The 24,382-nt window shown below is 39.5% G+C and overlaps 1 protein-coding gene across 4 annotated transcripts in view; it reads left to right on the forward strand.

The window, feature by feature from the left end:
- CLCN5 (chloride voltage-gated channel 5) overlaps positions 1–24,382 on the forward strand; it is a 153,165-nt gene that overhangs the window by 115,681 nt on the left and 13,102 nt on the right. For 3 of the 4 annotated variants that reach the window (XM_040468947.1, XM_040468946.1, XM_040468949.1), the window contains 4 exons: positions 6,465–6,611; positions 15,598–15,749; positions 18,099–18,198; positions 21,785–21,972. In XM_040468947.1, the coding sequence (XP_040324881.1) occupies positions 6,465–6,611; positions 15,598–15,749; positions 18,099–18,198; positions 21,785–21,972 (587 nt within the window). Of the gene's footprint in view, positions 1–6,464; positions 6,612–10,851; positions 13,215–15,597; positions 15,750–18,098; positions 18,199–21,784; positions 21,973–24,382 lie in introns of those variants that run through there. The other variant, XM_040468948.1, reaches the window with a different exon arrangement.

A 24,382-nucleotide genomic window follows, 5' to 3' on the forward strand; every position in this document is an offset into this window, starting at 1 on the left:
ATGGGCATTGAGGAGGGCACTTGTTGGGATGAGCACTGGGTGTTGTATGGAAACCAATTTTTTTTTTTATATTTAGTCATACCTAGTTAGGTATATATTTTTATTTTTTTTCAATATATGAAATTTATTGTCAAATTGGTTTCCGTACAACACCCAGTGCTCATCCCAAAAGGTGCCCTCCTCAATACCCATCAGCCACCCTCCCCTCCCTCCCACCCCCCATCAACCCTCAGTTTGTTCTCAGTTTTTAAGAGTCTCTTATGCTTTGGCAACTTAACATAAACCCATGGGGGAGGGGAAGGAAAAAAAGAAAAAAAAAAGAGTTTAGAGTGGGAGAGAGCCAAAGCATAAGAGACTCTTATGTAAACCAATTTGACAATAAATTATATTAAAAAATAAACTTGACCCTATAGGCATTGGGGAACCAGCTTTATGATTTTAAGCAAGAAAGTGGCAGAACGCACTAAAAGTGCCTTTAAGCTGAAAGTGTGAAGCTGTGTAACACAAATATCAACCAAACATTTCTCCTTAATTGCCCTCCTCCCCAACCCTCCATTATATGACAAGCCCTATATGCAATCTACTAATTGCGATAATATATAAAATCCCCTTACTTTGTTCCTGCCCTACCCTAAATTCTGGCTGATCTCAGGTTTGTGGCCATCTAGAGGTTTGATTTATTCCAGACGTGCCATTTTCTGGACTGACATGTCATAGTGAAGTCACAAACTTGTAGAAAGACCACTGGGCTTGGAGTTTAACTGCATGTGGGTTTGAATCTCAACTGTAAGGAATTTATTTCCTCATTATTCTGCTGCTTTAACTTTTTTTTCTCTTGAACTTTTTTTAAAGTTTATTTTATTTGAGAGAGGGAGAGAGGAAGGGAGAGAGAGAGAGAGAGAGAGAGAGAGAGAGCAAGAGAGAATCCCAAGCAGGCTCCACACTGTCAGCCCAGAGCCCAACAGGGGGCTTGAACCCACAAACCATGATATCATGACCTGAGCTGAAATCAAGAGTCGGATGCTTAAACAAGTGAGCCACCTAGGCGCCCCTCTCTTGCAGTTTTTTTTTTTTTAATGCTTACTCATTTTTTGAGATAGAAAGAGTGTGAGTAGGGGAGGGGCAGAGAGAAAGGGAGAGACACAGAATTGGAAGCAGGCTCCAGGCTCTGAACTGTCAGCACAGAGCCAGACGCAGGGTTGGAACCCACGAACTGTGAGATCATGACCTGAGCTGAAGTTGGACACTTAGCCGAATGAGCCACCCAGGAGCTCCTTGAAGTTTTTTATATCTGCAAAATAAAACCAATGGCTCTACCAGAATGGATTATCCATAGGCAAGTATCACTTTTGAGTTTTAGTAACTGTGCTTATTTCCTTTGTTGAACTCCTATTTTTAGCATCTGTTTTGCTTGACTTGCTACTTCTAATTTTCTTTTGTTGACCCTTTATTCCTATGTACTTATTAAGGAAGCACTTTATAACCCAAACAGTGAAGAAGATAGCTGCTCCAGGAAATGTTTAGAATGAGGCAGCTCAATTTAGCTGGATTCTTCTGTGTCAGTGGGTTACAGGAAGGAGTTTGTAAGGTCCCTATGGGTAAACTGAAAAGTTTTCCAGCTTCTCCTTTGTGAGTCTTCATCCTGTAGTGTCATCATTTTGTTTTAATGAATTCCCAGAACAATAGGTACACCCATCTGAAAATATGACTACAGGACATATTCCAAATCCAGACATAAATTATTTTTGGACTCCCTATACTTTTTCTTCCTATGATTTTTGTGGCTAATGTAGAGTTGCTGGCACTATGTATTTTACCTCATTTCCTGAATGAAACACGTAAGCAGTGGAGAGAGAGGGAAAGGATTCTGCATCATTTTGCAACTTTTCTTGATTTTCTTCAGTGCTAGTCACTGTATGGACTTCATGGGAATTTAATAAATTTAAACAGAAAGAAAACCTCTTGAGTTGTGCTACCATATTGGCCTGAGTTCTTCTCATAAGCTAAAATGATGCTTGTTTTTAGCTAAGATTTCTAGAAATCGGAATACCTACTCTTGAGATAAAGTGCTTTTGGTGGGTTTGTTGAATGTAGTAAATCCAGAGCTAGACAAATATTAACTACAAATATGGACTCTGATGCCAACCTGCATTTAAGAAGGAAAGTTGAGGTGGAGGGTGAGGGCAGGGAACATGTCTTGTGTGGATTTTGTGATTTGCATTTAAGTTGATGTTTTTTTCTGCTGTATTTTTAATTTTCATCCTGTTGAGTTTGAAGTAGCAACAGAAGTGTCAGGGTAGAGTTCTTGGGAATTCAGGACTAGAGCTTGAGGTAGAGATAAGAGCTAGAGATAGTAGGCTTTTTTAAAGAATCAAATAAAATAAATCAGATTAAGGTGGAGAAGGATCTGTGATCTCAGCCAGATACAGAGCAAAGTAGAGGGGCTCTCTTTCTTCTTAAATAAAAAGTAAAACACTTATTCCTGGATGACACGAGGGAAGACCGAAGTTCAGGATTTCCTCTGTGTTGTCAGTAGTAGGAAAAAAACTGCTAAGGATCCTGTGGTGGGTCAGTTTCCCTAGAAGCAGAAACTGAGACAAGGCATTCTGTGTAAGCATGTTGTTGTTGGAATGCTCAAAGAAGGGGAATGAAGGAAACAGGTAGAGCAGGGGAAGGGGAAAGAGTCCAGTGAGGATGAAGGATTGGCGAGCAGCAGTGAAGGAGCTCAGCTAAGGCCATAGAACATGGATTCTTAGTACCCTAGTACCTATTTGATCCACATAACAAAGTTAGAATTTGTGTAGCTAAGGAAATGGTTTCATGATCAGTCATTTTGTACATTATTAGTACCTTTGCATAAATGACCCTACCTTCTCTACTTGACCATTTGTCACCACACAAGCATGGCAATGTGTGGAGAACCTACTGTTCCTGTATGTACAGACTTTAAGCTGTTTGTGCATATTAAGGGAGGAGACTGGGAATGCATTTGTTTTCTTTATATTTGTTCTTATCCATAAGTGATGGCAAGTTTCCCTTGGGATATCTGTTCTCTTGGTTTCAACCAACACCTTGATGTTGATAACTCTCAAATCTTTGTCTCTCAATCTTCATCTCATCTGACCCATCTCGCATCATATTTGTGTCTGTCCCATGATGATTTGTACACAATAGGTGGCTCATAAATGTCACTCACACTTCAGTCAAGCTGGTCTCTATTACACATGAGGTATTAGGAAGTTGAACACATGATTTAGAGCTTAACTTTTTAAAAAATATTAACTGGGAAAATGGCCTCTCTGAGTTTGTTTCCTCGGGTGCACTAGGAGTGATAATGCCACAGCATAGGAACATTGGAAAAGTGAAGTGAAAGAATTCAGTTTAAGCACATAGCCCAGTGCCTAAAAATTGATAAGTACCTGGTAAATGTTGGTTCTTTATCCTTTTCGCTCAATGTTTAAAATATTTAATTTATCTGTTCCAATTTTCCAGCCCTATTGCTTAATTTATCCCATCTGATTTTTCCACATTCATTACACATAATTCAGATAACCTAAAGTAAGAAGTTTCTCAAGAGAATTGGAATACCTCAAAAGGAATATTGTTTGCCAAATCCAAAAGAACTATGCTGACTATGATTTTGGATCAAGATCTCATCAAAAAAATGGGAGAGGGGGCAGGGCTAGGTGAAGTAAAGTTGACCCTAATGTTTTTTAAAATCAACATACTAAAATTTTTTGAGTAAAATTTATAATCTGAAGATTCACATTTAGGGTGTAGGAAATGTTTAATCTTTAATATTACATTCTTCAGCAGAGAACAACATTAAATGGCATAACATGCCTCTTCATTTCTGAGCATCTGCATTGTGTTATGAGCTCTGGGAGAATAAGAGCCATAAGATAATGTTTCTCTACTCCTAAATGGACAGAACATTTCTCAGTAGTGATGTCTAGTTTTTATTTCCATTGATTGCTTGTGAACTCCCATGAGTTTTGTACACCTATCCTCATTTGGTCTGCTCTTTTGCATGGTTCTCAAAAAACTGCTATCGGCAGTTATAGCAGATATCAACTGCTATCAACTACATGGTAAGGGTAGAGGAACATTACATCTGAAGGGTAATTGAATATACTAAATGGTTTGCATGTCTATATTGTCCAAGTAAGAACATGAAAGAAAACATAAGAATAAGTGGTAACCCTGATTAGACATTTTTCCAAAGAAGACCTACAGATGGCCAACAGACATATGAAAAGATGCTCAACATCACTGATCATCAGGGAAATGCAAATCAAAACCACAATGAGATATTACATCACATCACTCAGAATGTCTAGTATCAAAAAGGCAAGAAATAATAAGTGTGGAGAGGATGTGGAGAAAAGGGAACTCTAGTGCACTATTGGTGGGAATGTAAATTGGTGCAGTCACTGTGGAAAACAGTATGGGGGTTCCTTAATTAAAAATAGAAATAACAGGGGCGCCTGGGTGGCGCAGTCAGTTAAGCGTCCGACTTCAGCCAGGTCACGATCTCGCGCTCCGTGAGTTCGAGCCCCGCGTCAGGCTCTGGGCTGATGGCTCGGAGCCTGGAGCCTGTTTCCGATTCTGTGTCTCCCTCTCTCTCTGCCCCTCCCCCATTCATGCTCTGTCTCTCTCTGTCCCAAAAATAAATAAACATTGAAAAAAAAATTAAAAAAAAAATAGAAATAACATATAATCCAGTAATTCCACTATTGGGTATTTACTTAAAGAAAATGAAAACACTAATTTGAAAAAGATATATGTACCCCTATGTTTATTGCAGTATTATTTACAGTAGCTAAGATATGGAAGCAACCCAAGTGTCCATTGACAGATGAATGGATAAAGAAGATGTGGTATATATACATAATGGAATATTATTCAGCCATAACAAATAATGAGCTCTTGCCATTTCAACAACATGGATGGACCTAGAGGATATTCTGCTAAGTGAAATAAAACAGAGAAAGACAAATACCATATTATTTGTCTTATGTGTGGAATCTAAAAAACAAAAACAGACTCAAATAAAAAAAAACAGATGGTTGCCAGAAGGGACGAGGGTTGGGCAAGATAGGTGAAGGGGATTAAGAGGTACAAACTTCCAGTTATACAGTAAATAAGTCACAGAGATAGAAAGTACGGCATAGGTAATAGCGTCAATAATATTGTAATAATGTTGTATGGTGATAGTGACTACACTCATTTGGTGAGCACTGAATTATGTATAGAATTGTTGAATCACTGTGTTGTACACCTGAGACTAATATAACATTGTATGTCAACTATATTCAACAATAAAAAAAAAATAGAATAAGAAGTAACTCAATGGGAATGCAAGCTGGTGCAGCCACTCTGGAAAACAGTATGGAGGCTCCTCAAAAAACTAAAAATAGAACTACCCTACGACCCAGCAGTTTCACTACTAGGCATTTATCCATGGGATACAGGGGTGCTGTTTCGAAGGGACACATGCTCCACCATGTTAATAGCAGCACTATCAACAATAGCCAAAGTATGGAAAGAGCCCAAATGTCCATCGATGGATGAACGGATAAAGAAGATGTGGTATATATATACAATGGAGTATTACTTGGCAATCAAAAAGAATGAAATCTTGCCATTTGCAATTACTTGGATGGAACTGGAGGGTATTATGCTAAGCGAAATTAGTCCATCAGAGAAAGACAAATATCATAAGACTTCACTCATATGAGGACTTTAAGAGACAAAACAGATGAATGTAAGGGAACGGAAACAATATAAAAACAGGGAGGGGGACAAAACATAAGATACTCGTAAATATGGAGAACAAACAGGGTTACTGGAAGGGTTGAGGGATAGGCTAAATGGGTAAGGGGCACTAAGGAATCTACTCCTGAAATCATTGTTGCACTATATGCTAACTAATTTGGATGTAAATTTTTAAAAAAAAAATTAAAAGAAATAAAAAGAAGTAACGCAAAAGGTGGAAACTAACTAAATGTCCATCAACTGAATAATGGATAAACAAAATATGGTATATCCATACGATGGTATTATTCAGTCTGAAAATGAAATAAAGTACTGATACATGCCAGAACATGGATGAGCCTTCAAAACATTATAAGTGAAAGAAGCCAGACACAAAAAGCCACAATTTATATATGATTATATGAAATACCTGGAATTGGCAGATCATTGAGACAGAAAGAGAATAGCAATTGTAAGGGGTTGGGGGTTAGGAGGGAGTTATGTTTACTGGGTACAGAGTTTCTGTTTGTGATGATGAAAAATTTCTGGAAATAGAGTGATAATTGCAAAACATTGTAAATGAAGCTACTGAATTGTCTAGTTTCAAATGGTTGAAATGATAAATTTTATGTGTAGTTGCCACAATGAAAAAAAAAGATAAGCTTGAAGGTCATTGTAATGAGCCTCTTGTTTTTCTTTCTGCACAGGGGCCATGGATAACAGAGGCTTTCAGCAGGGGAGTTTCAATAGCTTCCGGAGCAGCTCCAGTGATGAAGACTTGATGGACATACCAGGGACAGCTATGGATTTTTCCATGAGAGATGATGTTCCTCCCTTAGATGGGGAAATAGAAGGTATCATTACTGTTGATGACAGTTTTTCTTTTTAAAAATTATTTTAAATGTACATACAGTAAAATTTATTTTCTGGTACAATCTTAAGAGTTTTAACACATGCATAGATTTTTGTAACCACCACCACTGACAGGATACAGAACAGTTCAGCACCCTCAAAGAATTCCCTCCTGCCCCTTTGCAGCCAGACTTCTTCCACCCCCAATCCCTGGTAACCACTGATCTTTCTCTGTTCCTGTATTTTTTTTTTTTTTTGTTCTTTTCTAGAATGTCATGCATGGAGTCACATAGTATGTCACCTTTGAGACTGACTTCGCTACTCAGCTTAAGGCCTTGGAGATTAATTAAAGTTGTTCATTCCTTTTTTCTTGCTCAGTAGTGTAGCCTGAAGTGGGATCACTGGGTCATGTGGTAAATGTATGTTGAACTATATAAGAAACTGCCAAACCATTTTCCAGAGTAGCTATAACCGTTTTATATCTGAACTAGCTGTGTAATGAGAGTTCCACTTGTTCCCCATCTTCAACAGCTCTTGGTATTTCCAGTAATTTTTATTTTAGCCATTCTAATAGGTGTTATCCCATCATGGTTTTATTTTAATTTCCCTAATGACTTCTGATATGGAACATCCTTTCATGCGCTTATTTGCTAACCTCATATCCTGTTTGATGAAGTGTCTGTTCAAATCTGTTCCCTCTTTGGGACACCTGGGTGGCTCAGTTGGATGACCCACCGACTTCAGCTCAGGTCATGATCTCACAGTTCATACGTTCGAGCCCCACGTTGGGCTCTGTGCTGGCAGCTCAGAGCCTGGAGCGTGCTTCCTATCTTGTGTCTTCCTCTCTCTCTGCCCCTCCCCCTGCTTGCAGTCTGCTCTCTCTTTGTCTCAAAAATAAATAAACATTAAAAAAAATTTTTTTTAAATCTGTTCCCTCTTTCATAATTGGGTTTTTATTATCGGGCATGCATTCATATAATAAGAATTCCCTTCATCTATTATTTGGTTAGCCAGTACCATCATTCTTTTTGATAACTCCATATAATTTCATGATAGAGCTGCCAGAATTTACTTAATCAAGTTTCTATTGATGCACATTTCCGTTGTTTTCAATCTTTTGCTATTACAAACAATACTGCAGTGTGTGTGTGTTTATTCTTTAAGTATATTAGAGCATTTCTGTAGCATGAGTGTGTGAGTGCTTTTTGACCACAGCCTTGCTGGTGTTGAATAGTCAAATTCTTTTTTCACCTTTACAATAGGATAGGCAAAATAAATAAAGAAATATTCATTATTGTTTTTTTTTTTGGTTGGTTTTTATTTATTTATTTTTTTATTTATATATGAAATTTATTGTCAAATTGGTTTCCATACAACACCCAGTGCTCATCCCAAAAGGTGCCCTCCTCAATACCCATCACCCACCCTCTCCTCCCTCCCACCCCCCATCAACCCTCAGTTTGCTCTCAGTTCTCAACAGTCTCTTATGCTTTGGCTCTCTCCCACTCTAACCTCTTTTTTTTTTTTTTTCCTTCCCCTCCCCCACGGGTTCCTGTTAAGTTTCTCAGGATCCACATAAGAGTGAAACCATATGGTATCTGTCTTTCTCTGTATGGCTTATTTCACTTAGCATCACACTCTCCAGTTCCATCCACGTTGCTACAAAAGGCCATATTTCATCTTTTCTCATTGCCACGTAGTATTCCATAGTGTATATAAACCACAATTTCCTTATCCATTCATCAGTTGATGGACATTTCGGCTCTTTCCATAATTTGGCTATTGTTGAGAGTGCTGCTATGAACATTGGGGTACAAGTGCCCCTATGCATCAGTACTCCTGTGTCCCTTGGATAAATTCCTAGCAGTGCTATTGCTGGGTCATAGGGTAGGTCTATTTTTAATTTTCTGAGGAACCTCCACACTGCTTTCCAGAGCGGCTGCACCAATTTGCATTCCCACCAAAAGTGCAAGAGGGTTCCCGTTTCTCCACATCCTCTCCAGCATCTATAGTCTCCTGATTTGTTCATTTTGGCCACTCTGACTGGCGTGAGGGGATACCTGAGTGTGGTTTTGATTTGTAGTTCCCTGATGAGGAGCGACGCTGAACATCTTTTCATGTGCCTGTTGGCCATCGGATGTAAGACAGTATTTTAAAGCATAGCATGGTCCTGCGGTACTTCCCAGGGCTAAGATGGGAGAGCTGCCCCACCAACATTTGCTTTTCAGCTACTGGGTTTGAGTAAGTTTGAAAGCAAAATAGAAGCAAAATGGAGGCACAAGTTCATAGAAATGCCCTAAAAATGTTGACTAATTATTGGGGTTTCAGCTGTAATGTAGTCTCAAACATAGAGATGAATGTAATGTGTAAGTGTTCATAACTCTCTGGGAGATCTAGAGTGGATGAACTAATACAAGAAAGGGTAGAGGGTGCAGGTATGGAAGTGAGAAAAGGCATACATTAGGCTCTTAGTACTTGCTGTTGAATGAAGGTAAGTTTTAAAAAACCGCAGGATGAATATCTGCTGATGTATGCTAGGTAGAGTGTTGAAGTTCTTGTAGATGTCCTTTCAGCCTTGCAAACATACAACATATCCCTGTAAAAACTGAAATACATTTTTTAAAAAATTGGACTATTTTCGGGTCCTGTGATACGTACCAACAGCTTGCCTCATTTCTTTGAGTGTTTCTTTAGGCCACTTTCTTTAGGCACAATAAGTGTGCCCTCCTGCAGCTACGCTACTACTAAAGCAGTATTTCAGGGTCTGTGCACGAGGTTTCTCTCTATCCTCTTTCCCCTTGTTTTTGTTAGTGTTTAACTCATTCACTTAATCGGTTACTGTTAAGCCCCCCAGGTAAATTTCTAATGGCATATTGGTTAGGGGTTGAAACAAACATTATTCTCAAATTGGAATTTCTTTTCTTGTTTTTTAAGGGGTTGCCTAGTTTTAAGCGTCATGTGAGTTTTAGAAAAAAAAAAAAAAACCAACCAACTGTACAGTAGTTTCCATAAAGGGAAATGAACTAAATGCATTCATTTATTATGCCTCCTCATCCAAGCAATGTGCTTCTAAAGACCCATTGTTAAGTTTTTAGACCTAAGTGTAACCTATGGGGAGAGGTGTTTAAACATTGACTTTTTTCTGACTGGTTTTCTGGGTATTTTCCCCAGACTCAAGCAGCGCAAATTACCCTTTGGGGGCTTTTAAAAAATTATTCAAATTGAGATCTAATTGTACTTTAACTTGAATCATTTTCCTATCAGAGTATTAAATTGTTTTATATGTAACTTAGAGCACATGATGCCTTCAAAACTTACTCAAGTTAAGTTTTATCTTTATCTTTTTTTTTTTTTTTTTGGTATGGAGGCAAAACTCTAGACTTACTTAAGTACCTCAATATGACATGTTGCATCCTTGTTCAATTTCACTCTTCCTTCCTTGGCAGAGAATTTACACACCAGAAGCTTAACTCTTAATACACTGGTTTTGAAAAACCTTTTTGGGGACGCCTGGGTGGCTCAGTCGGTTAAGCGGCCGACTTCGGCTCAGGTCATGATCTCGCGGTCCGTGAGTTTGAGCCCCATATCGGGCTCTGTGCTGACAGCTCAGAGCCTGGAGCCTGTTTCAGATTCTGTGTCTCCCTCTCTCTCTGACCCTCCCCTGTTCACGCTCTGTCTCTCCCTGTCTCAAAAATAAATAAATGTTAAAAAAAGAAAGAAAGAAAGAAAGAAAGAAAGAGTGCAAACAATTTAATCCCTCTCATTGATGAAACCTAAAAAGCTTTAATATCATTGTTATTATTATATGCTAAAATATTTTATTTTTCCTATTATAAAAATTATGATGGATATTTAAAAAATCCTGGCCTATGTTTGTGCCAAATGCCCATTAAGTGGTCTTTCTATACTGAAAGTTTTAAAGACCAACGAATAGAACACCGTATGTTAACTACACTGTAATTAAAATAATAAAAAAAAAAAAAAACAAGGGCACCTGGGTGGCTCAGTCGGTTGAGCATCCGACTTCAGCTCAGGTCATGATCTCCCAGTTGTGGGTTTGAGCTCCATGTCAGCCTCTGTGCTGACAGCTCAGGGCCTGGAGCCTGCTTCAGATTCGGTGTTTCCCTCCCTTTCTGCCCCTCTGTGGCTCGTGCTCCATCTCTCTCTCTCTCTTTCATAAATAGATAAACATTAAAAAATATTTTTTTAATAAATTAAAAACAAAACAACATTGCAGGAGCCACTGACACTTTTGAAATCAGAAGATGATCTGATCAGCTCTGTGTCCCAGAAAGATAACTCTGTTGTCACCAAATGTTAACCCTATTATTGTGTTTTTACCATAGGCTGCATTAAAAACTGGTCAGCATTTCTTTACCTTATTTTCACAGTAATATTAATTGAACCTACATCTGGCAGTCTGTATAACAAACATATGCTAGAAATTACAAATTTGGCAGAAAAGGGAATTGTAATTAAATATCATTTTAGTACAAGGACTGCATCATAGCTACCAAACCTAGTTTTCAAGGGAAATAAATTTACATGGAATAATAAAGTCACTCCCCTAGAAGCTGTGATGTAACATTTGAAAAATACATGAACTTACATCAGTTATTAGCATGGTACCAGTTCTACCATCCAGTCATTGTACATTGAGGAACTATACATTTTTTAAATACCAAAACATATAGTATCTTGAAGTGTAAAATAATCTAGTAAGATAATGTAAATCTTATCAGATAATGTAAGTGAATTCTGCAGGTGCCTTCAGAAACTATATGTAGGATTCTATTTAATAAAGAATGACTTTGAGGGTCGCCTAGATGGCTTAGTCGGTTATGCGTCTGACTCGATTTCAGCTCAGGTCTCTATCTCAGAGTCTTGAGTTCAAGCCCTGCATTGGGCTCTACGCTGGACACGAAGCCTAGTTAAACAAACAAACAAACAAACAAATAAATAATAAATAAAATAAAGGATGACTTTGAAGGAGGCTTATGAGTTTGGGCATACAATTCTCTTTGAGTAAGATATACACACTTGTCTAAAAGTACAGCTCTATAACATAATTACACTTAAGCCACAGATAGCTTTTGATTTTTAAGCTTTGTAGTTGATTGCCACAACACCATCAGTTGCCACTTCATTTTAATTCTTCTCATTAATGCTAGTTTAGTTCATCAAGGGACTGAGATGTCATGATAATGACAGACGAGACTGAAAGCATACAGATTTCATGAAGTTCCTCACATTTTGTAAGGTTTTGTTGTAATAACATTTCAGGATGCTTTGGGCCCTAAGAATTGATGAGAATGATCACAGCATTTGAAGCCCTCCATTTAGGTCTGATTATTGGAGCACACTGACTGGATTAATGTTTAACAGCGGCTGTCCTGCAGATTCACTAAGGAAGTTGAGAGACGGTGATTTCATTCTTCTTTACTCGACCAGCCTTGTTGCACAGTTAATTAAGACCTGCTGAAGAATAGCCTTAGGAATAGGGCCTGGGAAGGGAAAGCCTTTTAAATAATGCAAATAGAAGAGTGAATTTATTTTCACAGCTGAAATAGCTGGTTTTCCCCAGTTTGGATTAGTGAGATCAGATTTGATTTTGCTGGCTGGGTAGAGAACTAATATAAAGAAACAACTCCTTTTCTGGACTGTAATCTGAGTTTTAAGTTACTACGTGCTATTAAAGAGCTGAGCTTGTAGAGTACATTCACATGCAGTTCCATATTTCATAATTTTCTGTAATTATCATATATACATAGAAAGACATATAACACGTGTACAGTTTAAAGAATGATTATAATACGAACACTCAGTTAACCACCGATCAGATAAAGAAAAATTACCAGCATTCCAGGAGCCCCACCTTCACCATGTACTCTATCCAGATGGTGACCTCTTCTCTCCTCTGGGTAGCTACTGTCTTTACTTTTGTCATTTTCTTGCTTCTCTTTGTAATGTAGCAACTTATATTTGTATCATAACACGCTATAGTTTAGGTTTGCCTGGTTTTGAATTTATATGAATAGAATTATGTTATGTGCTCTCGTGTCTGGCATCTTTCAGTGTTACACGTCTGAGATTTTCTCTGTGTTTTTGCCATCCAGTGAAATTTCTTTAAAAAGCCTTTTCTATATTTGATCCTCTCCCTTTTTTACTTAGGATCCCTCTAAATGCTTTCAGTTATTCCTCCTTTGCCTTCTTGGATTTTCTGCTAAATAAGGTCTAAAGACTCAAAGTTGTCTGGACCCCAGTTTTGTGAACATATCCGACTGACCCAGTTTGATGGCATTCGTTTAGATGAGACTACATCTTTAAGGCTTCTGTGCTCGGTTAAAAATCTTCCTTTCTCCAAGCTGGTCCAAGGGTCTGGTCACGTGACGCCACCAGTGACATCACATTCTGACCGCAGGGAACACTGGTGGTTCTTTAGGTGGCGTTTGTTCCTGTGAAAGGCAGAGAACGCAGCAAGTGCCCTTCTAAAGCAGTTCATACCGGGGCTCCTTCTGTAAAAGCTCCTCAACCTAAATGACCAAATGCTGGCTGCCAAAGTTATTTCTTCCTTGAGGCAGAAAAAAAGAAAGCTGTGATTGAAGGTAAGCAGACTTGAGCCCAGCCAAGGACTGAAGTGTGACCCCAGGGAGAAGGAGATCTGGAGAATCACAAGCAGTCTGTTGTTGGCTTCTAATCACTGCCTGCTGTTTCAGAGCTGCCTGACAATTTGCGTTTCTAACAGGAGACTATCTACAAAGGAGGAGGATGCAGTGCTCATGTTACCTAGTGATGTAATAGGATTCTTTCTTTCCTGTTAGGAAGCTGTTGCAGATCTTCATTTTGTCTTAATATCCTTAGAGCTGGGGGCCTCATTTGCTATACAGTGTAACATTATATAGCTATTGGATGCTTTTAAAAATCAGTTTCACAAAATCCTTTTTAAATTTCTCCTGAAAGGAGAGCCCTTAAACCAGAGCAAATTCATTTGGAGCATTAACCTGCTTTAAAAAGTAAATTTCTGGTTGTTTGGTGTCCTGTGTTCATGTCAGCATTTGTCTGGAGAATTGAAACAGCTTGGTGTTTTTTTTTTCCTTTTTTTTTTTTTTTTTTTTTTTGCCCCTCTCACCATACTTTATTTCCTTTCTGCCCTCATTTCCTAGCTGGCTGTTTCCGTCTAAGCTCTCAAACACACAGCATTAATCTTTATCAGTATGCCACTGTCATGATAGGAAATGCTGGGCTGGTGATTCAGCAGCCAACCATTTTACAGCCAGGTAGGCTTGAAGATATGGAAAGGACTTTGGTTAGGGGTTTTAAGATTAACTTGTTAACCTCCTCCACTCCAGCCCCACCCCCACCCTCAATATGATTTAGATTCTGCAGAGCTTTTCCTTTTAAATGTGTATGTTGCCGATAAAAGGTACACTGAATTAGGTATTCGGAAGACTTAACAATTTGTAAATCAGGTACAACTTGGGAGTTAATTCCCACTCACCCTATGAGAGTGCTGAAGTTGTCTGTAGGAGTTTAGAGTGAAGATGGGGATGCAGATGTGGGGAAATAGGTGGCAGCTTGGGCCTACTTTGGCCTTCTCTGCAGAGGGATCCATCACCAAACAGTCTGGGTAAAGCTTTGTGCCTGCCAAGGTTGATGCTGCAAATGTGAGCTTTGGCTGGTTGCATTAAATGATAGCATTACTCTGCATTTTTCCTCAGTGTGCATTTGCATAAATTCCTGAATACTGTTCTACTTTTTGTGTTTAATAGTGAAATACTGTTTCACCAGAGGATGGTGGAAATATTTTGAACAAGTTTGTCAAGCAGTACTGAGTAACCTTGTGTGTGTACAACTTCTGAGTTTTAATACTTCTTGCTCATCCCCACTGTTCAGCGAATAAACCTTGATTCCGCTGATATTTATTGAATCTTGGATATGTGTTAGACATGAGAAGGCAATGATGACTTGGATATGGGGCTGCCCTCAAAGAACTTCCAGTCTAGCAAGGAAGACAAAACATTTGCATAAGTAATTATAACAGAAGCACCAACAGCAAAGCAGATAAAGGACTGTGGTTGGACAAGTGGATATGTTTCTTCCATTGAAAGATCAGGGACAGACATTTCATCACCAAGCCATGCAATGGTCTTTAAATCTCTACTTGTAAGTCTTAGACTGTTCTGACATACTCAGTAAAAGTTTCTGTAAGCCCATTACATTAGGGATCAAAGTCTACCTGTTGAAGGGAAATATGTACATTCTAGCCAGCTTAACTCTTGAAGAGGCTGGCATGCTTTCTTTGGAACTCCCACTCAGGCAAAAGCTACGTCTTAGAATTGAACTACTGCCTTATAAATGTAAAATGGTTTCTGATGTGCTATGTCTACAAAGATCTTTGACCCTTTTGTCTCCCTTCCGTAACAGAAACTGAAATACCTAAGGGGCTCCAAGCTCCTGCATTTTGTTTCATAAATCCTTTCCCACTAAGCTTCAACTCCTGTCAGTTCTCCCTTTGTGCTGTCACGCTCATCTGTCCCTTTCCATTCATACTGCCTTAAGACACTCATCATTTTGTGCCTAGATCACAGAAACTTTCGAATGTGGTGGATGTTCCCACCAGGTGATTATATTGCTTAATCAGCACAACCTAACTATAATCATCTGATAGTTTAAAGACTCACCTTTTGGTACTCAAAAAGGAGGTATTAAAATGTTTAGTGTCCAGGGGCACCTGGGTGGCTCAGTCGATTAAGTGTCTGACTTGATTTCAGCTCAGGTCTTGATCTCATGCTTCGTGAGATCGAGCCCTGTGTGGGAAGGATTGGGGGTGCTGTCAGTGCAGAGCCTGCTTGGGATTCTCTCTCTCTCTCTCTCTCTCTCTCTGCCTCTCTCCTGCTTGCTTGCTCTCTCTTTCTCTCTCGAAATAAATAAACTTTCAAAAAATGTTTAGTGTCTGAGGTACTAATGTCTATTTCCTGTTCAATACAGAGGAAAAGTCATACAATGGTGGAGGAATAGGTTCTTCAAATAGGATGATGGACTTCTTGGAGGAGCCAATCCCTGGTGTGGGGACCTATGATGATTTCAATACAATTGACTGGGTGAGGGAGAAGTCTCGAGACCGGGATAGGCACCGAGAGGTAAGACGAAAGATGGTCCATGTGTAAGTGTTAGAAAACAGCAGGGAAAGAAGTTGAAGATCTGTAATTCTTTATATGTATGCTCTCCTTCAGCCCTGGATGTGGCTGAATCTCAGGTTTCCATTGGCAATGTAGGGTTTTATTTTCTAATTTATTTTTATTTTTAGGGTATCTTGTATATGATTTTAAGAAGAATTTATAATTAATGATGATTTATCTTCCTATAGTAAGTAGTTGAACAGGATCCTTGCAGCCCTGAAATGGGTATAAGTGCCTATGTAAAGAGGTGAAGACAAACTTGGTGGAGGGGACCAAAATAAGTTTCAAAGATCTTCTTCCTCTGCCTCATTTCCGTTTTATGGTTTTCCTTTGAAATAGTGTTCTTAGAACTAAGAAAAGAAAGGGGGCTTCCTTTAAAGGAATAAAAGAAAAAAAATTCAGAGCCTTGGTGTTTACTGAAACATATGGGATAAAGTCCTTGCGATTATGGCTCTCAGACAGCCATAAAAGAAAATGTGTGCATTCAACTCAAACCCCCAAGACCAATCAGATCCAATTTAAGGATATTAATTTAATATGATAAGTAATAGGTGGCATTTATGGCTAAGGCCCAGATTCTTTAGAATTTGGTGAAGTTCCCCACCTTTCTTTTTTCAGAGTACCACTAAAACTTCTTAAAGCAGTCTGCCAGGGTCATTTGCCTTTAACTTGTTGCTATGTATCATTTAAATCAGGGAATCAAAATTTCTAGCTCATGTCGGGGCCACATGGAGAGCTTATGAAAGCGGTAGGGCCTCAGCCCCAGTGATCCTGATTCAGTGGGTGATCTCCTGGTGAGACATTTCTTCAACCTTAGGTGCTATTATTTTTCCTTTTGTATTATTTCTGTTTTGAGTCCAAATTTAAAATTTGATTTTTACCTTGTCCCTTTCTCTCCTGAGTTCATGATTCCCTTCTCTCAGAGCCAGGCAAGTCTCCTGAGCAGTCAGGTTCAGATTGCTTTTTGTTCTTAAGCCATTCCCAGCTCCTGAGTGATCTTCTCATGACCACTTAAACCCAGGGGTCAGGTTGTCCCAGGTACAGGTTTTGAAAAATTCCTCTGTAATCTTTGGACTTGTGATAATCTCATGGAGTTTTCTATCCTAACTAAAGAAGGGGATCTCTACGAAACACTCTTATGTTTTTCATAAGGTTTCTGATATTTGGGAACACACACATACCTGTCCATCATATCTATTCATCACTCAGGCTTTAGAATTTTTGCTGTCTGTAATTCAGAGTTCAGTTTGTCATCAGTTGCATATTCAACATGTTATTTACATTGTGAAAGTCACCCATGATATGACAAGGGCATATTTTCCCACTATATAAAAATGGCTGCATCTGAGACACATTATGCCAACTAATGACAATTCAAAATCAATTAGAATGTGTTTATTAAGTGTTCAAAAGGGACTGTTTTCTTTGCATTAACTGCTCATCATCAGAATGGAAACACTGTCACTGACAAATGTTACCTCATCTGCTTTGAGCACTAAAAGTGGAAACTTAAAGTCTCAGGTCAAAATGAATTTTGAAACTGCTTTTAAAAGTTTTATAATAATTTGTGATTGTGATGTCACTGTAGATGAAGATGGGGCAGCTAAGTCACAGTTTCAAAGATAAGAAATAGAGGTTCAGAGAAGGGGGAAGCCCAATGACAAAGCTGTCAGAATACTTGGTTTTGAAATAAATGTGGGCACTGAAGGGCTAAATTGACAAGGCTAGGGCCTAAAAGGCAAAACTTTCTGCACCTCTTGATAGTCTCAGCTATTCCCAGCAGGTTTTTGAAAATAAAGCGAAGCATCCCTGATACCATTTAATATCTGTGATCAGTGAGGGGAGCAAGTCCTGGAACTTGCCAGCCCTGAAGCACTGCCCTAGGTAGCAAGCCTCATGTTGTCTTTTCACCACTGAAATAAGTCTGTGTTTGTTGATTCTTTGCAAAACAATCCAGAAACCATCCCTAGAATATCTGATGTCTATGGCAGAAAGAGACCACTGCAATAAGCAAAACAGATTGACGGCATACAAAATTAGCAGCTGAATGGGTGAATCCCTGACTAAGGTACTTGGAGCCATTGCTCCAGTACTGTCAATGAAGGTGGTGGGGTTCAGTAAGACAAGGCTCACTAAGCCTCCCAAGTTATTGGTGATGTTTGTTCAGCCCGGGATTATTTGAGCAGTAACTCCAAATTGGTCTCTGTTCCTGATGAATAGATTTGTCTTTGTACCTCTTTATTGTGTGTTTTAAGGTGAAAAAGTAAGGGTGTGTGTAGAGCATACCAATTTTTTCTCATTTCTCCCTAGATTACCAATAAAAGCAAAGAGTCAACATGGGCCTTAATTCACAGTGTGAGTGATGCTTTTTCTGGCTGGTTGTTGATGCTACTTATTGGGCTCTTATCAGGTATGGTAAACTGTGTTTATTTCCTAAACAAATCTCTTAAAATCATGGTGTGCCCCTCCCCCAATCCATGAACCAAGTTGAGTGCTGTGCTTTACTGTTTTCCTACATGAAATAAATTGCTGGTAGACCTTTAGGAAGCTTGATGTTCCCATATGTAAAGGGATACTAATACCTGTATCTCTTTCCTTTAAATGAGGTTAAACAAGGAAATGTATTTAAATGAATTTATATGCTATAAAATATTGTATCCGTTTTAAGGTGCTGTTAGCATGCCTTTCAGTGATTGTCTTGAGGAAGAGCCCTTCTGTTAGAGACAGTCATTTTTTTTATTAAAAAAAAAATTTAATGTTTGTTTTTGAGACAGAGCTTGAGCAGGGGAGGGGCAGAGAGAGAGGGAGACACAGATCTGAAGCAGGGTCCAGGCTCTGAGCTGTCACCACAGAACCTGACGCAGGGCTCGAACCCACGAACTGTGAGATCATGACCTGAGCCAAAGTTGGATGATTAACCAACTGAGCCACCCAGGTGCCCCAACAATCATTAAAAAACAAAAAAACAAAAAACCACATAGTACATGAGGTTTATAAGAGAAGATACAGAAGAGAACTTCCTGAGAGACCTTTGTAGCTCTTTCTTAAACATCTCTCTCATTTGGTGATGAAGAGCACTATGAAAGATGTGGCTCATACCCTCAGGAAGTTCACAGTCTCAGTCTTTCATGCTGGCTGAGGAGTGGGATGGTCCTACCCTTTCCTGTCATCTCCGGCGACTTCCCAAGCCACTCTAAACAATATATGATCTAACTAGGAATGGTACACTTGCTATGCTCGTACAGCTTGAAAACAGGCTCCCAAGCAGGCTTCCCTTCCCACGGGAAAAGCAGAAAGCCAAGAACATGTGACAGAGATTCTGAGTTGTATCCTTGTGGCATTAAAAGGTGGACCTAGGAAGATCTGGAATATTGAGCTGAAAGGGACGTTAAGTGGGAAACCTGGAGGTAGAGGGCATGAAATAGCCATTAGCACAGGCTCTACTTTGCAGCTACCTGAGTTTGGACCAACCCCATGGCTTGCTAGTTTTGTGACTTTTGGCAAGTTTCCTAACCCCTGGAAGCTCTAGGGTCTAATAAGAGTTCCTATAGAACATGTTTGTTCTGAGGACAGAATAGTAGATAAATGAGATCTAGCACAGGTAGCTCTCAGCACAGTGCCCACAATTGCTTTTTGGGTTTTTTTTGCCCACAGTTTTTAATAGCGCCACTGCTGCTGTTACCTAGAAAAAATTTATGAGCCATGGAGTATAAATAAATAAATGTTATATACATATATATAGATAATACATACATATACATATATACATATATGTGTATATATATCATATGATTGCTGCAATGAAGGATGGCTCGTCCATAGCCGGGTTTTCAAAGATTATCTAGGGAAGGGGTCAGCAATGTCTTTTTGTAAAGGGCAAGATGGTAAATATTTTAGGATTTGTGTGCCAAATGGTCTCTGTAGCACGAAAGCAGCCACAGACAATAGGTAAGTGAGCACGGCTGAGACCAGGCAAAACTTTATTTAGAAGCATAGAGGCAGATTTGACCCTTGGGCCATAATTTGCCAACCTGTGGTCTAGGGTGTTAAAGCTACTCCTTCTGGCTTGCACAGGAGAGAGAGAATGGTCTAGCCAGTTTTTAAAAAAATTTTAATGTTTATTTTTGAGGGAGAGAGAGACAGAGTGTGAGCAGGGGAGGGACAGAGAGAGAGGGAAACATAGAATCTGAAGCAGGCTCCAGGGTCTGAGCTGTCAGCAGAGAGCCTGATGCGGGGCTTGAACCCACGAACTGTAGATCATGACCTGAGCCAAAGTTGGACACTCAACCACCTGAGACACCCAGGAGCCCCTGGTCTGGCCAGTTTAGAGTTGGATAATAATAGACCAAGTGGTGTGTAATGCTAAGTACTGCAGAGAGGCTGCAGAGAAGGAAGAGGGCTGAGAAAAGGTTATATAATTTAGTAGTTGGTAGGATACCAATGATCTTGGAAAGCTATCTCATAAATATAACGAGTCAGATTTCAAGGGGAAGCAACCAGTGTAGAAGTTTTGGAGATATTTGGGGGTCATTAGAAGGAGAGAAGGGACAGAAGCTTGAAATGGTAACAAGGACAAAGGAAGGCATTTTATTCTGTAGGGTAGGGGAAACATATTAGGAAAAGGAGGAGAAATAGCAATAGAAGGGAAGATAGGATTGAGGGTACCACATTAGGTAGAATAAGACATGCACACATGAGACAACATGGGGAACAAGCCTAACTCTGTAACACATGTTAATTTTTGAATCTGGGCAGTAAGTGCAGTAAGAATTAGAAGAAGGAGAAGGTAGGCATGGCCAAGAGGAGGTATCAAACAGTGTGTTAGATTTGATTAGGTTATTCAAGTATGTAAATAACCTGTGTTAACACTTTTAGCACCTACCCAAACATACATATGACATGGCCTCCAGCCTGTTGGAATGTAGGTATAATATCCTCAACTTTGTAATGTATTTCTTATCACTAGGTGGCCAGTGAATATTTTTCTTTCCCTTGTACACACAGGGCATTTTGTTTTTAAGTATTGCAGAGCAACAATAGAAGCAGTGTGCCTGAATACAGAAACAGTCTGGGAATTCAGAGGCTGTGAATTTTATGATGTCTTTGCTATTTCCCTAAAGCATGATTCTAGACCATTTAATTTCTTTATGCCAGAGTTTCTTCATCTGGACAACAGAAATGATGAGAAAGCCAGAAGTTTCTATAACTATCTTAACCCTACCAGTCTATTAACCATAGCACATAAATCCCCATTCACTATTCATCTTCTCATAATTTTCTTTGATGGATGCATAATAAGTTTTCACTATGAAAACTTCAGAATGTTCACATCCTAGGTTCAGAAGGCTTCAACGTGTCTATAGCTTCATCTAATTTTCCACGTGCATTGCAGTCTACGCTTTTACCGATTCAGTTCCCTTAGCCTAGAATGCCTTCCTGCCACTGCTCAGATTCCCTCATCCATGGAGCAAAATTGCTAACAAGGCTGAGTTCTTCTCCCCATAGTCTTCAACAGCTCCCTTCCTTCCCCCAACCATGTCAAATAAATATAATATTCTTCAATGCAGGCAATCCACATTTTCTCAGTCTTATATAATAGTGAGAATAAAATGATCTTTAATAAACTCGACTGTATTCATGGATCGGTATCCATCAACTGTAAGTCAAAGCAGAGTCTTTGCCATGTAAATCAACTAAAAGGCAAATATTCAGGCTCCTTGCTCCCACCCCACCACTTTGCCTCTCCTCAAGTTCCCCGTGTATAGAAATTCTACTGACATGGTGTTTAATGCAGACAGTGTTTTGTGTTTTGTACACTCCTGAACAGGCATGTAATGACAGGTAAAGTCTATTAGAGGTGATAGGTGGAAATCAAATAGACCATCAGAAAGAGGTTGCAAATGGAACAGAAAAGTTTATGATTACCCATTATTTTGATGCCCTTTCCCTCGTTTTCTCTGACAACTTTGGCCTTCCCTTCCCTCCCCTCAAATCAGGCTCCTTAGCTGGCTTGATAGACATTTCTGCTCATTGGATGACAGACTTAAAAGAAGGCATATGCACAGAGGGATTCTGGTTTAACCATGAACACTGTTGCTGGAACTCTGAGCACGTCACCTTCGAAGACAGAGACAAATGCCCTGAGTGGAATAGCTGGTCCCAGCTTCTCATCAGCACAGATGAGGTAACATGTTGTGAAGATCGCAGAACCACTGACTTTTATTCTTTTTTCTTAAAGTTTATTTATTTTGAAAGAGGGAGAGTTCAAGTGTGAGTGGGGGACAGCAAGAGAGAGAGGGAAAGAGAACCCCAAGCAGGCTCTGCACTGTTGTTGCAGAGCCTGACACAGAGCTCGATCCCACGAACCATGAGATGATGATCTGAGCTAAAAGAGTTGGGCACTCAACTGACTGAGCCACCCAGGCATCCCCCACTGACTTTTATTCTTACATTTGTTTCATTTCTTTTTTTTTAATTTATTAAAAAATTTTTTTAATGTTTATTTATTTTTGAGAGAGAGAGAGAGAGACAGAGAGAGTGTGAGCAGGGGAGGGGCAGAGAGAGAGGGAGACAGAATCTGAAGCAGGCTCCAGACTCTGAGCTGTCAGCACACAGCCCGATGTGGGGCTCAAACTCAACGACTGTGAGATTGGGGTGCCTGGGTGGCTCAGTCGGTTAAGCATCCGACTTCGGCTCAGGTCATGATATCACAGTCTGTGAGTTCAAGCCCCGTGTCGGGCTCTGTGCTGACAGCTCAGAGCCTGGAGCCTGCTTTGGATTCTGTGTCTCCCTGTCTCTCTGCCCCTCCCCTGCTCATGCTCTGTCTCTCTCTGTCTCAACAATAAAATAAAAACATAAAAAAAAAAAAGACCGTGAGATCATGACCTGAGCCGAAGTCGGACGCTTAACCGACTGAGCCACCCAGGTCCCCCACATTTGCTTCATTTCTTATACTGTACTCATGACAATTGTGGAATGTGCCCCCATTTTCCTTTTCATGAAAAGGAGAACCAGTGCCAGCTGCCTTTCTCTGTGGTTTAAGCGCAGCCCTATTTCCATCCATCTCTTCTGCCATGCAGAATCATTTGATGCTTACATAGTGGCTTAAAAGTTTTGTTTTTTTTTAAAACAGTCCTGGTGTTTCTTCTCAGTTGTTAGTACACAGTGTGACTCAATCTGTCTTTCTCTAATAATTCCAGTAAAAATGTCAGAGCCAGCCAACAGGTACGCTATAATTTCTAACTAAGATGGAGTGGGTTAAAAATGTATCCATTGTATAGACTCCAAAAGTAATTTTCCCCTGAGCATTGCATTAGAACATGTTTTAAAAAAGGAATACATTCCGTATCAAAATAACAGAAATGCAGGAATAAAATTGCCCATAGCCTGCTTTGGAGATTAAATCAATATTTTCATTTGTCCTTGTCTCCTAGTGTATATTTTTCAGTATAAAAGTGACTTTGTTTTTCAGTTCCTTCCCTTTCTATTATTACCATTTGGGTTGTTTGTTGGATCTCTCCTACTAAAAGCAAAAACACACAAAACAGAACAAAGCAACTCTTAATTCCCATTTCTATTCTGTTTTCCACCAACTAAGACAGGTACCATCTCAGCTCACTACTCATTTACTCTGTTGGCGAAGTAACTGAGACAAGACTAGGATATTTATTTATACATTTATTTTTTTTAATTTTTTTTAATGTTTTTATTTATTTTTGAGACAGAGACAGAGCATGAGCAGGGGAAGGGCATAGAGAGAGGGAGACACAGAATCTGACGCAGGCTCCAGGCTCTGAGCTGTTAGCACAGAGCCCGATGCAGGGCTCGAACTCACAGACTGTGAGATCATGACCTGAGCTGAAGTCGGACGCCCAACCAACTGAGCCACCCAGGCGCCCCTATTTATACATTTAGAATGCATTTTTATTCCTACTTTGGTCCATAGACGATTTGAAATGGTGTGTGTGTGTGTGTGTGTGTGTGTGTGTGTGTGTGTGTGTGTGCATGCATACATACACACAGTCAAGGGAAAAGAAGGATAGGAAAATAATAAAATCAGAAATCAGAGTGTTTATGTACCTATATGACTGTACCTATTGGCTTAGGGAAAGAGCTCAATTAAAGGGTTAAACACATGCCATATGTGTGAGAGGGTTTAGATCTATCCTTCTCAAACTGGAGTAAGGTCTGTGTGCCAGCTGGTGGGTGAAACCACAAAATAAATGCTGTGTGCCTTCTCAGAATATTTTTTTTTTGAAATTACATTTAATTACAAAGGAATGCAGAAGTCCCATGTTCATTAATATTAAACAATCTATGTTTCAGCTCTGCTCCTGAGTGTCCTACCCCCAACCCTCTCTCCTAGATTAGGAATACTTGGGTAGAAAAGTTTGAGAAGCCTTGGAATTTAGGGTGAGTGAGTGTGTGTGTGTGTGTGTGTGTGTGTGTGTGTGTGTAGTTCTCTGCAGTGTTACCACATGTGTAGGTTTTTGTTATCACCACCACAATCAAGACATAGAACTATTGTTCCATTACCACAAGGCTCCCCTGTGCTACCCTGTTATAGCCTTGCACATGTGTTTAAGTGTTCCAAC

This window comes from Herpailurus yagouaroundi, unplaced genomic scaffold (assembly GCF_014898765.1).
Source record: "Herpailurus yagouaroundi ecotype Mexico unplaced genomic scaffold, PumYag 67793, whole genome shotgun sequence".
In the NCBI taxonomy this organism is placed as follows: domain Eukaryota; kingdom Metazoa; phylum Chordata; class Mammalia; order Carnivora; family Felidae; genus Herpailurus; species Herpailurus yagouaroundi.